This window comes from Bicyclus anynana, chromosome Z (genome assembly GCF_947172395.1).
Source record: "Bicyclus anynana chromosome Z, ilBicAnyn1.1, whole genome shotgun sequence".
Classification (NCBI taxonomy): Eukaryota; Metazoa; Arthropoda; class Insecta; order Lepidoptera; family Nymphalidae; genus Bicyclus; species Bicyclus anynana.
Genome location: NC_069110.1, coordinates 13990109 through 14008087, shown reverse-complemented (window position 1 = coordinate 14008087; position 17979 = coordinate 13990109). Strand labels below are relative to the sequence as shown.

At 38.8% G+C, this 17979-nt stretch overlaps 1 protein-coding gene across 2 annotated transcripts in view; it reads left to right on the top strand.

Annotated features, from left to right (window-relative positions):
• The window catches only part of LOC112047820 (abnormal cell migration protein 10), a 131446-nt gene that overhangs the window by 82766 nt on the left and 30701 nt on the right, over positions 1-17979 (top strand). Inside the window, exons 1-2 of one of the 2 annotated variants that reach the window (XM_052890566.1) lie at positions 333-711; positions 11673-11768. In XM_052890566.1, coding sequence (XP_052746526.1) covers positions 11673-11768 — 96 coding nt within the window. In that variant the 5' untranslated portion in view covers positions 333-711. Of the gene's footprint in view, positions 1-332; positions 712-11672; positions 11769-17979 lie in introns of those variants that run through there. The other variant, XM_052890565.1, reaches the window with a different exon arrangement.

Below are 17979 nucleotides of genomic sequence, written 5' to 3'. Positions count from 1 at the left end.
CTCAAGACTGAAAGCGCCTTATTGACAGAAACAAAGTGATATTGCTTACTTCTTCTAGAACTCACAAATAGATGTTTCTACTGTATTATACTTTTAAAACGATTCATGATAAACAAAGAACATCTCTTTGTCTTACTTGTTTGTTTTATACATCCGTCGACAACTAGGTTAATAAGGGTGTTGTTGTGAATGCTTAAAATATAAAGGAGCATAAGAGGAATAATATAAATAATGCAAAGTTAGCCCCAATATAGTATGAACCAATGTATATAAGCAGAAGATAGAGCGAATCGTATAGGATCACGATCGCCATTCCATTCATAGCCGAGTTCCCGTCGCGATCACTCCTATCGCAAAACGGTATCCGCGATTCATTTACGTTGGCGCAACACGTAGTCGACTGTACCGGCGACCGACTGGATTGCGGAAAGTACAGTGAGATACCGATCAACAACCCACGGAATATTTAAATTTCATCCCGCAACTGAAAGTGATTTGACCGGTATTCAAACTCGGATTATTATATACGGAAAAGTGCACATTCTTTGTTTGAATTGAGTATTGTGAAGTGTCGCGTTCATTGTGTAGTTCGATATGTTTAACTTTAATTGCAATGTAAAGTGTTTCGTGGATTCAGCAAACGGACTGCAGAAATTGTATTAACGGCGCTCACATGTTCAATTGAGCAAGACCTACATTGTTAAATTTGAGGTTAGTAATACGCTGTTTTAGTCACTTCACGTCTGCCTTAACGAAATTGCAACTACTTAAATTGTTAAAATTGTATTCTTAATTTATGTTTATCATTTAGACCTAAGTTTTTTTTTTTTTTACACATCACTATCTAGCCCCAAAGTAAGCATACAGAGTAGCATGTGTTATGGGTACTAAGATAGTTGATATTATAATATTTATATACTACATATAAATACTTATATAATAAGTATAGATGTAATTAAAAATGCATGTTTTAAAAAGTATCAATAACAATTGGAGTATTGATACTTTTTATAATACTCCTTACCTACTCACTATTTCCTATGTTTAATGATCAAAACTTTGTAACTGTACTATATTTTTTTTAAGTACTTTTTCGGCAATGTATTACGATTGTATTTTCTTTTAATTAGTTTTGTAATGTCTGTTTTTGCCAAAATAAAATAATATAAAATAAAAATTTATGTGGAAATGGAAAATTGCTCTGGAAGCTCGGAATACTTTCAGTATTAGGTACTTATTACAAGACGCGTTAGTTAGTTCACGTGAATTTCAGTTTTTTACAAATCCTGTGTGAATCCATGGATTTTTCCGGAATAAAAAGTACCAAATTAGTTAATTTAGGGTATAATCTATTTGCATTCCAGATTTTAGCCAAATCGACTTAATAGTTTTAACACGAAAGAGTAAGAAACATACATTTCGCGTTTCTAATATAATTGGGAATAATATATTAATTAGCTATAGCTTTAATTTTCTTATGCAATGTATAATAAATAGATTGCTGTTAGTTTGTTTGCTAAAACTCGTAAACAGATAATTATTGTTTTGTTTGACTGATAGTTTATAAACAATAAATGTTTGTTTTATTTTTTCACTCGATTGCGTAATATTTCTCATGATGTAGAACAGGGTTTCTCAAAGTGGGGTACGCGGACCCCTAGGGGTTCACCATTTGACGGCAGAGGGTTCGCGACAACATTTACGTAATGGTGGCTTGATAACTGATACCGAGCCAGAGTTAAGGTTAAAATTGTCCAAAATTACTCCTAACATTGAATCCGTTTGCGAGAAAAAACAAGGATACCCATCACATTATTATGGTACTTTATGCGTTACCTTATAATCAAATAAATTATTGTCTTCAACAGTCAAATTTATTTTATTAATGGGGAGGGGGGGGGGGGGTTACGGGTCCCAATAAGTAAGGGTAAGGGGTTTGTTAATTTTAACAGGGTGTATGTTTCTTTGAGTTTGTATAGTGGCCACATATATTTTTAAACATAGATTCATTATCTGAATCTTCATACATATGAGTGTCATTAATTTTGTAGATGACTCAGTAACAGTGTAGACTCGGTCATCGGTGATGATGATCCACGTTTGTTTAGCGTAACAACACAAACTGGTTTGTAATGGAAACAATATTGCGATGTTTTATGAATAGAAATTATTCATATGACACAATTTATATTGCTAACCTATTTTATGAACCCCGACGCATGAAGTTAAGATTGACGTGTCTGTATGTCAGTTTGTCTGTGGTTCCATTGCTCCCAAATAGATAAAGAGATTTCAATTTAGTTTTTTTTTTTTTATAAAAAGTATTTTTAAGAACTCTCTCAACACTCTTTACGAACTCAACACCTCATATCATTCGTTCGTTATCAACCCATATTCGGCTCACTGCTGAGCTCGAGTCTCCTCTCAGAATGAGAGGGGTTAGGCCAATAGTCCACCACGTTGGCCCAATGCGGATTGGCAGACTTCACACACGCAGAGAATTAAGATAATTCTCTGGTATGCAGGTTTCCTCACGATGTTTTCCTTCACCGATTGAGACACGTGATATTTAATTTCTTAAAATGCACACAACTGAAAAGTCGGAGGTGAATGCCCCGGACCAGATTTGAACCCACACCCTCCGGAATCGGAGGCAGAGGTCATATTCACTGGGCTATCACGGTGCCAATTTAATTTGCTAACCTATTTTATAAACCCCGACGCATAAAGAGGGTTATTATAAGTTTGACATGTATGTATGTCAGTCTGTTTGCTCCATAGCTCCCAAACGGCTCCGGAAACGGAGTACTGTTTATCAACAAAAAAATTAGAAATGAAGGTAGAAAACGCCATCATGTCATTTCATAACTTATTTATTTTAAATTATGTATGGTTTGTTTATAAAATGTTATATAAAATATATTAACCATAACTAATTGTTCTTAGCTTGTTAATAAAAAAAAATTTCATTAATTTAAGAACAAGTTAATTATAATTATTATTAGGTGTGAAATGACTAATGATATATACTCTCATTTTTAATTTGTTTGTTGGTAAACAATACTCATCAAGAAAGGCTATAGTACCTATAGTTTTTTTTTATATGAAAGGTACTTTTACGAACTCAACATCTCATATCATTGATTGATCAAAATCCGTCCAGCCGTTTGGGCTGTAGAGCGTGCCAAAGAAATATACATTCATACATACGCTCGAAAAACATTACCCTCCTGACGCAGTCGGGTAACAAAACCAAGGAACTGAAATAACAGTCTCATTTTTACTACTACAACTAATTTAGCAGGTACATTGAAGTAGGTAGTAAAAATGCAACTCGTATATTCGTGAAAATGTTTACGTGCATTTTACAGAACCACTTAGCGACGAAAGTAATTAAAATAGTAACAGTAGATGTATAATAAAGATATATGTAATTAAAATCTATGCGACACACTCCTGCTTAATTACTTTCGTCTCTTTGTTTTTTAATTACATTGTCGATGAAAGCTTTATTTTAATCAACTCAAAGTATACTCGTAACTATGTTATTCGTGACTGAAGTACGAGTAAGTACGTGCCACCAACGTAAACATTTTTTTTTTATGCAAGTACTTGTTACTCTTACTCCAGCGTAATTGTACACTAGTTAACCGTGATAGCCCAGTGGATGTGACCTCTGCCTCCGATTCCAGAGGGTGAAGGTTCGAATCTGATCCGGGGCATGCACCTCCAACTTTTCAGTGGTGTGATTTTAAAAATTCTTTCAGTGTTAGATAGCCCATTTATCGAGGAAGGCTATAGACTATATATTATTCCCGTATTCCTATGAGAACGGGAACCACATGGGTGAAACCGCGAGGCGTCAGCTAGTTCCCTCCTATCTTATCAACATGAGTATCTTGAGACTTCTGCTTAATATAAATGACGAAAACACTTATTGGTAATAAAATGACATCAGCGACTACCGCGTAACGCAGTCGGTAGTGACCCTGCTTTCTACACGGCCGTGGGTTCGATTCCCTTTGGAAAATATTTGTGTTATGAACAAGAGTGCTTTCCCGTCTCTGGGAGTATACTACATATAAATACTCATACATTGTATAAGTATTTATATGTAGTATTATTATCATCATTATCAACCAAATATTCGGCTCACTGCTGAGCTCGAGTCTCCTTAGAATGAGAAGGGTTAGGCCAAATAGTCCACCACGCTGGCCCAATGCGGATTGGTAGACTTCACACACGCAGAGAATTGAGAAAATTCTCTGGTTGTGCAGGTTTAACCACGATGTCTTTCGTTAACCGATTGAGACACGTGATATTTAATTTCTTAAAATGCATACAACTGACAAGTTGGAGGTGCACGCCTCGGACCGCATTCAAACCCAGAACCTTCGGAGGCCGAGGTCATATCCAGTGGACTACCACGACTCTCATATATAGTAGGTATACTATACATATATATGATAAAACCCGCTATCTTAGTACCCATCATCATCATCATCATATCAGCCGATGGACGTCCACTGCAGGACATATGCCTTTTGTAGGGACTTCCAAACATCACGATACTGAGCCACCTGCTTCCAGCGAATCCCTGCGACTCGCTTGATGTCGTCAGTCCACTTGGTGGGGGTCGGCCAACACTGAGCTTACTAGTGCGGGGTCGCCATTCCAGCACTTTGGGACCCCAGCGTCCATCGGCTCTTCGAACTATGTGCCCCGCCCATTGCCACTTCAGCTTCGCAACTCGTTGAGCTATGTCGGTGACTTTGGTTCTTCATTTATTTATTTATTTTATCAGTTTTTATTATAAAATATTACTTACGTGATAGGTTTTTTACGAAATCATTAGCGTCTCGACACCATCGAGCATCATACTGACGTCATTCCATACCATCCGTATTTTATTAAAGCATTATTATTCAAAGACATGACAGTTACATAATTCTTCTTTATCATCGTGCGAGGAGATATCTTTAATAAAATGACGTTACATACTCTTGACCCCATTTCAAGGTGTTATCAAAGGCCAATCTTGTGAACCAAGCAAACGTCTTTGCGAGTGTCCACGACTTTTATATTGAGTGTTTGTAATACATTATCTATTACCGGAAAGTTACAACGATATTTAATATAAATTGTTATTCTCGCCACTCATTTATTTATTTATTTTATTAGGAAAATCAACGGCTAATACATTAAGTTCGTGCTTAACTATGTACATTATTTGAGTTAGTGAATGCTTAGCTGCTTATAGATTCTCACAACGTTCACAATTTTTAGTTTAAGTCATTATTCGTTAATTATATACAACTAGAGGACGTGACTTTATCTTATTGAAGATCAGTTTTAAACTATGAATTTTTAATGATTTTAAACTTATTTCGTGGTTGTTCATTATGAATGATATTTAAACGGGTACATACCACGATAAAACGACGAGATTTTTTTTGTCGATATTTCGACCCAGTTGCATGGATCGTGGTCACGACGTGACTGAAGTTGCGAGATGAGAAGTGAAGTCAGCTGTTAGGGGCAAAATCGATCTACCCTCTTTCTTGTTCTTTTTCTTTTTTCAACGACCTCGCGTTTTTGGCTGTTTAGGCAAACCACACTCACGACATCGCTTTTGTTATTATGCGTATCGCGGCGCCCTCTTGGTTTGCACAATTCTACCACCGGGTTCCACTCGCTGGCTAGTTTGAAACCATCTTCTCGATTGAAATTTTTGTATTTTCGAATTTCAATGGCTTCTCGAACTACTCGGGGTATATAGTGGCGGTCCGTGGAAATAATGCGTGGATTATGGATCTCAATCCAATGTTTAGTTCCCGGTTGTAGAATGTGATCAGCTATCGCAGACTTTTGCGGGTCGTTGTTTTTTATCGCTCGTATATGTTCTGTTACACGGGTTGCTATGGGCCTCTTCGTTTGTCCAATATAAGAGCTACCACAGCTGCAGTCGATTTTATACACACCCGGACACTGGTATGGCAAACGATCCTTTGGAGAACGCATCATGTGGGCGATCTTTTGTAAAGCAGTAAACACAGTCTTTATGTTGTATTTTTTCCTTAGGAACGATCCAATTTTATCAGTTACCCCTTTAACAAAAGGTAAGTAGGCCATTCTTCTTTCGACTTCCAAAGGTCGTTCTCTCCGTTGATGTGAACTATTTTTTAATACAAGGGGCTTATGACCATTTCGACGTAACACCTTGCTTATATGTTCCAGCTCAGCCTGGATGTGAACGTCATCACACAGGTCCTGGGCGCGATTGAAGAGGGTGGTAGCCACTGACGCAAGGTGTCGTGGATGGTGATGCGAAGAGCCATGTAAATATCTGTCCGTGTGTGTCTGCTTCCGGTAAACAGTGTGACTAAAACTACCATCTAGTCGGACCTTGACTAGGACATCCAAGAATGGAAGCGACCGATCTTTCTCCATTTCGTATGTGAAGGTCATTTTCCGGTGAATACCATTCAAAAGTGCCAGATATGTGGCGGTGAAAAAGAGGTGCAACAATATCTGGCACTTTTGAATGGTGGTTTTAGTCACACTGTTTACCGGAAGCAGACACACACGGACAGATATTTACATGGCTCTTCGCATCACCATCCACGACACCTTGCGTCAGTGGCTACCACCCTCTTCAATCGCGCTCAGGACCTGTGTGATGACGTTCACATCCAGGCTGAGCTGGAACATATAAGCAAGGTGTTACGTCGAAATGGTCATAAGCCCCTTGTATTAAAAAATAGTTCACATCAACGGAGAGAACGACCTTTGGAAGTCGAAAGAAGAATGGCCTACTTACCTTTTGTTAAAGGGGTAACTGATAAAATTGGATCGTTCCTAAGGAAAAAATACAACATAAAGACTGTGTTTACTCCTTTACAAAAGATCGCCCACATGATGCGTTCTCCAAAGGATCGTTTGCCATACCAGTGTCCGGGTGTGTATAAAATCGACTGCAGCTGTGGTAGCTCTTATATTGGACAAACAAAGAGGCCCATAGCAACCCGTGTAACAGAACATATACGAGCGATAAAAAACAACGACCCGCAAAAGTCTGCGATAGCTGATCACATTCTACAACCGGGAACTAAACATTGGATTGAGATCCATAATCCACGCATTATTTCCACGGACCGCCACTATATACCCCGAGTAGTTCGAGAAGCCATTGAAATTCGAAAATACAAAAATTTCAATCGGGAAGATGGTTTCAAACTAGCCAGCGAGTGGAACCCGGTGGTAGAATTGTGCAAACCAAGAGGGCGCCGCGATACGCATAATAACAAAAGCGATGTCGTGAGTGTGGTTTGCCTAAACAGCCAAAAACGCGAGGTCGTTGAAAAAAGAAAAAGAACAAGAAAGAGGGTAGATCGATTTTGCCCCTAACAGCTGACTTCACTTCTCATCTCGCAACTTCAGTCCCGTCGTGACCACGATCCATGCAACTGGGTCGAAATATCGACAATAAAAATCTCGTCGTTTTATCGTGGTATGTACCCGTTTAAATATCATTCATTATGAATTTTTAGATTAAACAGTATGTAGTAAATCTTGCTCAATAACCTCCTGAAACCTGAAAATCCCATTAAAATCGGATTAGCCGTTCTAGAGATTAGCCTGGACAAACAGACAGACAGTTGATTTTTTTACAAACGTAAAAAAAATACTTGCCTGGCATCATAGTTTAAAATAAATAGGCTTTTAATGAAATTCCTCTTCCCTTGACCCTTGAAATCCGAAAACAGCAATTATATCTAAATATTAAATAAAATAAAATTGATAATTTAGTAATTCCCCGAATGTCATCAAATTATTATTAATTACATTCTCGATCAAATCTCTTTCAGTGCGCTTTCATTTGAGACCCAACTCGAGTACCTATATTTGCTTTTAACTTCGAGTATATTAACTTTTCCATCGCCCGCTGTGTGACTCTGAGCCTTCTTATGAAGCCCATAGTTAGCGACCAAGTCTCGGAACCATAGGTCATCACTGGCAACACGCACTGTTCGAAGACTTTTGTCTTCAGGCACTGAGGAATTTCGGACGAAAAGATGTCACGAAGTTTGCCTCTCTTTCTCGACGAACTATGTTAGGAGTATCTCGATGATGCGTGATCGGATCAGAAATGAGGAGATCCGCAGAATAACCAAAGTCACCGACATAGCTCAACAAGTTGCGAAGCTGAATTGGCAATGGGCGGGGCACATAGTTCGAAGAGCCGATGGACGTTGGGGTCCCAAAGTGCTGGAATGGCGACCCCGCACTAGGTGGACTGACGACATCAAGCGAGTCGCAGGGATTCGCTGGATGCAGGTGGCTCAGTATCGTGATGTTTGGAAGCCCTACAAAAGGCCTATGTCCTGCAGTGGACGTCTATCGGCTGATATGATGATGATATTAACTTTTGAACGGCTCAACCGATTTTCATCAAATATGTCTAAGAACAGTCGCGCATATGTCACCTTTACAATACAAAAAAAACTATATTGAAATCGTTTCATCCGTTCCGGAGCTTTGGTGACAGACAGACAGACACGTCAAGCTTATAACATCCCTTTTATTTCCATCGGGGTTAAAAATGAAGTTATCCAAACCACGTTAGTGACAAAATAACCGTCGGTAGGCGGCAGTTATGTGATTAATTAAACGCCGTTCATGCACTAAATACTATTACCGCCGCGACTAAACCAGGAAATTGTGTAATATAGTGAAGAATTTCCCCGTTGGACCTGAGCAAAATCTAATTTCTATCTAACCTGCTCGTTGTTATGCTAGATTTTCCATAAAACAGTTTGTCTTTAACAAAAAAAATGTTTGTTAAACTTTGATTTAGGATTACAATGCATAATATTAAGATTTGATACGTCATTTTCATAATTTTTATTAACAAAATTAACATTTTCAAAGTTCACGCAACTTGGAAACTTGGAAAAACCTTAGGTTGGATCTAAGTTCTATAAGACCTAAGTACGTAAAGAACCAAAATGTTCTCAGACCAAACACTCAAGCTCATGGAAGAGAAGCAAGAAATGAGATCACATACTTCGGCAGACACGTCCAAATCATCATCATTATCAACCCATATTCGGCTCACTGCTGAACTCGAGTCTTCTCTCAGAATGAGAAGGGTTAGGCCAATAGTCCACCACGCAGGTCCAATGCGGTTTGGCAGACTTCACACAGGCAGATAATCAATTAAGAAAATTTTCTGGTATGCAGGTTTTCTCACGATGTTTTCCTTCATCGTATGAGACACGTGATATTTAAATTCTTAAAATGCACGCAACTGAAAAGTTGGAGGTGGACCGAATTCGAACCCACACCCTCCGGAACCGGAGGCAGAGGTCATATCCACTGGGCAACACGGCTCACGTCCAAATACCGACGTCTTAATAGACAGATCTCTAAGTCGCAAACCGTTTGTGGACTATGAGAAAACCTTCGATTTGGTAGAAACCTAAGATCATTGCAGAGATGCCGAAATGACTATGATAGCCCAGTGGATATGACCTTTGCCTCTGATTCCGGAGGGTGTCGGTTCGAATCCGGCCCGGGGCATGCACCTCCAACTTTTCAGTTATGTGCATTTTAAGATATTAAATATCACGTGTCTTAAACAGTGAAGGAAAACATCGTGAAGAAACCTGCATACCCGAGAATTTTCTTAATTCTCTGGCGCCCCGCAAATTCACCCGTGTAATTTACATTACACGGGTAAATTACACGGGTGAATACCCGTTACTCCGTGGGAATACGGAGTTAAAACACAGCATATGTTACTCACTGATAATGTGGCTTTCCATTGGTGAAAGAACATTAAAAATAACTTTTATGACATTTATACTATTAAGTATTAAATATTAATATAGGTTTATTTATACTAAACTTATTGAAATGTGAATTAGCTTAAGCGGAACGGCTTTGCCGATAGACCGATACAGATTATATTCCAAACCTATAGGCGTTGCGATGAGACCTAAGCCGATTAATATCGTAATCCTGTGTGAGTTACGCTTTCACGCGTTAACTATTGCACCAATCATTCTGAAATCACCATCAAGTTGTAGTGGGGTCCACATTAGCAACCCATATTCGGCTCACTGTTGAGCTAGAGTCTCCGCTTAGAATGAGAGGCGTTAGGATAATAATCCACCACGCTGGTCCTATGTGGATTGGCATTCTTAAGATTTCTTAAATACAACTATGTATTTCTCTTTGCAAAGCTTCCTATTCCCGCATGTAGTAGCAATAAAGTTAACGTATAACGCGTCTATTTATAGAACTTCATACACAGTGTTTTATTGTCGTGACTGTAAATGGCAGCGGTATGCCAGTAATGTTATGGGCGATTGGTTAGTTTTATTTGGATCTTGTTGAATGGTTTAAGTAAAGCATTCTAGTTGGTTATACAGGGTGCTGGGGAATATTTCCCATAACTTCAAGGTGTTGATGAGTCCACTTATAGGAGGAGAACTGCATAACTAATTTTTTAACTAAAAAAAACTTTTTATGTTTTCATACAAAGTAATTCAAATAATTCCGATTATGTAACACACGCCTTTATCTACGTCATTATACATACGTTTAGCTACGTCATTATTTTGATTTTGATTGGCAGACTTCACACACGCACAGAATAAAGAAAATTCTCTGATGTGCAGGTTTCCTCACGATGTTTTCCTGCACCATTCGAGACACGTGATATTTAATTTTTTAAAATGCACACAACTGAAAAGTTGGAGGTGCATGCCCCGGATCGGATTCGAACCAACACCCACCGAAATCGGAGGCAGAGGTCATATCCACTGGGCTATCACTATATGTTTATTAGTTGTGTTTTTATTAATAAAAAGTCACATAGTTTAATATCATTAAAAAAACACGATATCTAAATACACAATTTGATTCAAATCGGTAGAGTCTATTCTAAAATATCACATAATTCGTACAGGTACGTACGTACAAATAAAATAAATGTTATTGTAACGAAATTAGGCAGAAAAGAAACAGTTTTAATATTTCGGTTATTGACCTACTTTCAAAAGATCCTGTGAACATTGAAAGAATGTTACTTTCCTTTCATACCCACAACCATTTAAGTATTATGTACAAACAAAAGGGGCCTTTTATTTAATTTTTTACAACTCAAAGCCTTTGTTACGGGTCTTGTAATTGTTCATATTTATAGTATTTATCTCGTTGGTACACGTGTTATTTATTATTGAGAATGTTAACAACTTTTTACAGTTAAATATTTTAAGTATTATTAAGTACTGCCAATCTGTGGAACAATATTAAGACTGGTCCATATCTGGCGTGCACACCATAAGAGACGTGATAGCCTAATGGATTTGATCTCTGCCTTCGATTCGGAGGGCGTAGGTTCGAACCCAGTCCAGGGCATGCTGCTCGAACTTCTCAGTTATGCGCATTTAAATACATTAAATATTTCGTACCTCAAACGGTGAAGGTACGACCTACTTGTGTTAAGTCTGCCAATCCGCATTTGGCTAGCGTGGTGGACTATTGGCATACCCCTCTCACTCTGAGAGGAGACTCGTGCTCAGCAGTGAGCCGAATATGGGTTGATAACGACGAATAGTAGTCCAGCGATTGTATTTGAATAACCACTAATATTTTTGTTACAGATGGCGCTGGTAGAGGACACGGGCGCTGGCGCCGCCGGCGAAGACCCTGAAGCTCTGCTGAATGAGTGGCTTGGGGAACTGACTGTACTTACTGCGGTAAGCGTGTACTATGTATACCTTTAATGATACGGGGCCTCCCGGGCTACAGCTAATACTAAAAATAAGAAAGATGTAATCCACAATTTTACTTAATCGGCGCTACCCGAAAAAAAAAACCTAAAAACGTCGCGAGTTTTCACTTCAAAAATGACAAAAGTAAAAAAAAGTGCCGCCGAAAGTTGATAACATCCTAATTCCTACATAAGTTAAATCACTGTTGTATTTATTTTCAAGCAAGTATTTTTGTTTTATTATTGAGAATTCAGCGAGAGAGAATTTAAGAGAGAATTCTTTACCGTTCATTTGGGCCCCTCAACATTTTTTGATACAGAGGTACGCTACGCCACTGACATACAACATCATTAGCAACCTATATACGTCCATTGTTTGTCTAACAAAGCCTGTATGGACTTCGAAACATCACGGTTTCTAGCTACCAGCATCCAGCGGCTCCCTGCAACCTGCTTGATGTCGTCGCTTCGCATAGTTGGTCTCTTACAAATTAAGTAACTGACCTAGCTCAGCGAGTCGCAAAGCTGAAGCGGCAATGGGCAGGCCATATAGTTCGAAGAGCTGATGGACGGAGGATATTAAGCGAGTTGCAGGGAGCCGCTGGATGCTGGCGGCTCGAGACCGTTGTGCTTGGAGGTTCATCCAAGAGGCCTTTGACTAGCAGTAGACGTCCATCACTGATAAGGTAAGGTAAATTGAGTAACACACGCGTTTCGTATGCTTCTTATTTCATTTTATTAACTCCCGATGCAAAAAGTTATATGTTACGTGTTACTTTAACGTGTCTGTCTGCCTGTGGCACCATAACTTCCAAACGGATGAAGCGATTTCAATTTAGTTTTTTTTTTATTAAAGGTGACTTATGTGCGAGTATCCTTAGACATGATTGATGAAAATCCGTTGAGCCGTTTAAATGTTATGGGGGATGAAAGTGGGGAATTGTAATCGAATGTCTGCAAATATACCTACTCGAGTTGGGTGTATACGGCCTCCGTGGCGCAGTGGTATGCGCGGTGGATTTACTAGAAGGAGGGGGTTGGGTTGGGTTCGATTCCCGGCTGGACCGATTGATGTTTTCTTAATAGGTCCAGGTCTGGCTGGAGAGAGGCTTTTGCTAGTTACCGACAAAGACCGCCAAGCGATTTAGCGTTTCGCTAAGATGTCGTGTTGAAATTGATGTGATTTTCATCCTCCTCATCCGCTTTCATCTTAGATTGCATCATCACTTACCATCAGGTGAGATTGTAGTCAAGGGATAACTTGTAAAGAATAAAAAATAATTAAAGCGTACTGATAGAGAATTGATGGAGAGCGTAATTTATAATGTCATAACATTCGGGGTTTTTTCAAAATTTTCAATTTTACGTTTAATTGTATTCCGGTATGACGCATCTGTTTATATTCGACAAACGTCATTCAAAGGTCATTCACACAAGCATTATTTTGTCCCAAGTGGCTACAACTTGCCCAACTAGAAAACTTTAATGCGACCATACGTATGCTTAATGCGTTAAAAATAAATAAAACGCTAATTAATTATACAAAATGGTATCCAACAAAGATTGATGTGTGCACGTGGTATACGCAGCCGGCGCGGCAGGTGCTCACGCATATGTCTTCAGTCCGCATGATTTGCGGAGAGTGGCTTGTCTTCTTATGAAGCCGGATAAATGTGTGATACAATCAGTGCCGGATTAACCTAGCGCCGGCCCTGCTCATTTAAACAGGGGTCCTGTTAGATTTTATTTATTTATTTATTTTTATTGAGAGAGAATACAATAAGGAACTTAAGCTAACTTATCCTAATAACCATATAAATCATGCCCACGATTCGGTAAAATTTTTTGGCACTGCGACTCCATGACTCAAGGATCTCCACGGCAAAAGGTACAAATATGTAACTCTCTGTCAGAGAGGCATACTAGAGCCACTTACCACTTTTCAGCTTTCAGCTTTTTCTGTTAGGTTAAAATATACAACTCCATCACGTAGCGGAAAGAAAAACTCTGAGCAGAGTCCTGGACATGTGACCAAAGACAGGGTTCAGGAGGTCCTTGACAATCGATTAACTCTCCCCTTCTCCGCTCGTGAATCGTTTTAAGAAATTGAATGTCACGTGTCTCAAACGATGAAGGAAAAACATCGTGAGGAAACCTGCATAACAGAGAATTTTCTAAATTTTCTAGGTATGTGAAGTCTGCCAATCCGCATTGGACCAGCGTGGACTATTGGCCAATTATTGGCTATTAATTGATATCGATATATTTCGGCCCCTTAAACCATGTACGAAATAAATATTGTTTATATAAAATTTTCCCTATTCCCCTATTCCCGCTCTTGTGGGTATACGGGAATAAATTATAACTCATTGATAATGTAACTTTCCATTAGTGAAAAAAATTGTAATTTATTCAGAGCTGTTGCTGTGAAAGCGCATAAAACAAGTAAACTCCATTACCAATTATCAGGTATTTCCATTCAAATTAAATTAATCACATATTTATAATTGCAACTCTTGTGGAGTTGCATCCGGTGAATATTAATATGCACATACGTAAGGCCAAGTTACTATAAATCTATATACATATTAATAAATAGCAATTGCCGGATGTATGTAACAGAGCGTGGACCTGTCACAGCCAGACATTCGTAATTCTATAAATGCTGCAATTATTCCATGCATCTACCATACCATACCAGTATACGGTACCAGAGTATCACAGGTAATTACGGAACACAATAGGCTAGTTGACACTTTAAATGGGGCTTAAATTGATTATCATTCTACTAGAAAAAAAATTATTATTTTTTTAAGCATGAATACACAAAAATTCAATTTTTAAATGACAATACGCAAAACACTGTCCGCCATGATGGTCTATATTTTAAATGTTTCATGACATCACGTTAACCAAACGTAGTGATTGATAAAATGAATGGTTAATAATTAATTTAAAGGTATAAACTTTAAGGGAAGCCAGTGAAATGCTTAACATCCTTAAGGTCATCAGAACCATCGTTTAGGCAGTCCGTGTGTTTCTCCGCATCGCTGTATCTGTGGGGAGCTAGTCGATAAACTCGGCCATCACGGTCTTTCATGCAGTAGGAGCGCTGGCTGTATTCCACGGCACGCTAGCCTCGACGACATAATCCACTCGGCCAGCATCCAGCAGCTTAGCAGGGGTGAGGGGGGTTTTGAGCAACACTGCGCTTTAGGTAATTTACTTTACCTTGTATGGATAGAAAAATACCTATTATACTATACTAATATTATAAAGAGGTAAAGGTTATGAGGTTGTAGGGGTATACTCTATGTACTGACTTTTTAAACAACTCCAAAAAAGGAGAAGGTTCTCGATACGACGCGTATGTTTTTTTTATGTTTACTTCTTATCTTCGTCATTTATTAACCAATTTTAAAAAATCTTTTTTTGTCTTTCACGTCTTACGTCGTCCCGCATAGCCCATCGTGTCAGTAAGGTGTGAAGGCGCAAGGGTGTCTACGCAGGTCGCGTCCCACACCATGGCCTACCCATCTTCCATGGCATCAATGACATGCCGTCCGGTGCCCTGCCATCGTCACGTGCCAAACCTTTAGGTTCTAAAACGGCTAACACGCCGCCGGTGGGTGACAAGAGCACGATGGATGATGTCGTTCAGGCTAGTGTGCCGCGGAATACGGCCAGTGCTCCTACTGCAAGAAAAACCGTGGTGTCCGAGTTTATCGACTAGCTCTCCACAGATACAGCGATGCGAAGAAACACGTCGGTTCTATTTAATTTCAAAAATTCTTTTGTCAATGAAATTTATATTATCAGGTAGTAACATAGGCTTAATTTATCCCCACACGAACGGGAACTATGATAGTCTGTAAAAACACGGAGGTCTGGCTAAACCAGGCTCTCAGACTAAAGCGTTACATTTCAATTTCCATTTCAGAAAATAAACAAGGGATAAAGGTCAGCCGATACAATTGAATCTAGCGCTAATCGACTTTCGGTCTACGCTTCGGGCTTAAAGGATTAATTAAAGTGAACACGAATCACTAAGTAATTACCTATAGCGTTATCGCGTATTGTAATCCTCACTCACTGTTATTGAGTGGTTCGATTTTGATACGTTTTGTTCGTTTTATTTTGGATATTATAATCATGAAAGTATAAAGCATTATTTTTAGGGTTCTGTAGTCCACTAGGAACCCTAATCGCCATGTACGTCTGTCTGTCCGTCCGGGTTTTAGCGCAGATACTATTACAACTGCAAAGCTGTAAATTAGCATTAAAAATGTGAACAAAGTCGTAAAATAAAATTTTTGAAAAGTCGTAAAATATTATCTTTTTAGGGTACTTACCTCCCGTAAATGTAAAGTGGGGATGAATTGAAATGATTTTACTCGTTTATTTCATAGTGTGGGGTATCGTTGGATATATCTTTGAATGATTTGAGGGGTCTTCTACCAATATTTTTCGATTTAGGGATTCGTTTGTAAAATATTAAGCTTTTAAGAGCTAATTTTTGATAGATTGAAGTGTCTAACTGATGCTATATGATATGGCATGATGTCATGCACATCGCGACCAACACACGATCAGTTTTAACGTCTGTCAAGCCGTTAGCGCTGCAGGCATAGCTTACTTGATCGTCAGTGGCTGACATAAGTTCCTCTAGAACGTAGATCAAAGAAGTATAAAAATAGAATGGGAGAGCCACATGGTCGGGTTCGATCTTTTTCAATATTTTTTTTATTAACTGTGCTCATTCAAACGTATAGTTCAGCTGAGCTTTTTACACTTTGATTAAAATATCTACTGTAATATTATTTATAATTATAATACAAATTAAAAATTAATACTTATCACACTAATATTAACTAGTAAGTAATTGATAGCCCAGTGGATATGACCTCTGCCTCCGATTCCGGAGGGTGTGGGTTCGAATCCGATCCGGGGCTAGCACTTCCAACTTTTCAGTTGTGTGCATTTTAAGAAATTAAATATCACTTTCATACAGTGAAGGAAGAATTTTTCCAATTCCTGCCAATCCGCATTGGGCCAGCGTGGTGGACTATTGGCCTAACCCCTCTCATTCTGAGAGGAGACTCGAGCTCAGCAGTGAGCCGAATATGGGTTGGAACGACGACACTAATATTATAACGGCGCAAGTTTGTGTGTGTAAGTGTGTTTGTTCCTCCTTTACGCTACGGCTATTAAAGCGATTTGGCTGAAATATGGAATGGAAATAGATTTTACTCTGGATTAATACATAGGCTAATTTTCATCCCGGAAAAATCCATGGTTCCCGCGGGAATTGTGATAAAACTGAATTCCACGCGGATGGAGTCGCAGGCGTCCGCTACTTGTAAATATACTCAGAGGCTCAACTATCTCGCGTCATATTAAAGTGCGCGGATAATTGTGCCTCTGAGTATACATTACCACCTTGATACCTAATATCCCCGTGACAGTGACTCGGTGTTTTCTAGGGTTTTGTGCCACAAAATTAAAGAAACGGGACCTTTATAGGATCAATTAGTTGTCCGTCCGTCTGTCTTTTAAGGTTACTCAACAATCCCTTGAAGTTGTAAATAAATAACACTTACAAATAACGTAAATTAAATCATACTTGTAAAATAGTTACGTAATACATTACGTACGACTATATAAAAGGTTGCTTTTGATGCAAGATGCTCATTTTTTCCTTAGAATACTAATGAAGATCTTTGGCAAGATTCAGCGATCTACTTATGTAGGTAAACCTACTCGTAGCAAGGACAAACCTTGCATAATAGTTTCTTTACTTTTATCACTCACAAGCACAACCTCAAAAATTTGGCTCACTGTTGAGCACGAGTCTCAGAAAAAAAGGGGTTTGGCTTTAGTCCCACGCTGGCCAAATGCGGATTGGCAAACTTCACACACGTAGAGAATTAAGAAAATTCTCAGGTGTGCAGGTTTCCTCACAATGTTTTTCCTTCACGGTTTGAGACACGTGATATTTAATTTCTTAAATTGCACACAACTGTAAAGTTGGAGGTACATGCCCCGAATCGGAATGACCTGACCTGGACCAATTAAAAAAATCTCAATCTGCCCAGCTGGGGATCGAACCCAGGACCTCCGTTTTGTAGTAATTAGTCAAGTAATTACTTACCATGGCGTTTATGTGTTCACAAGTGTTGTAAAGCATTAGATTGGCC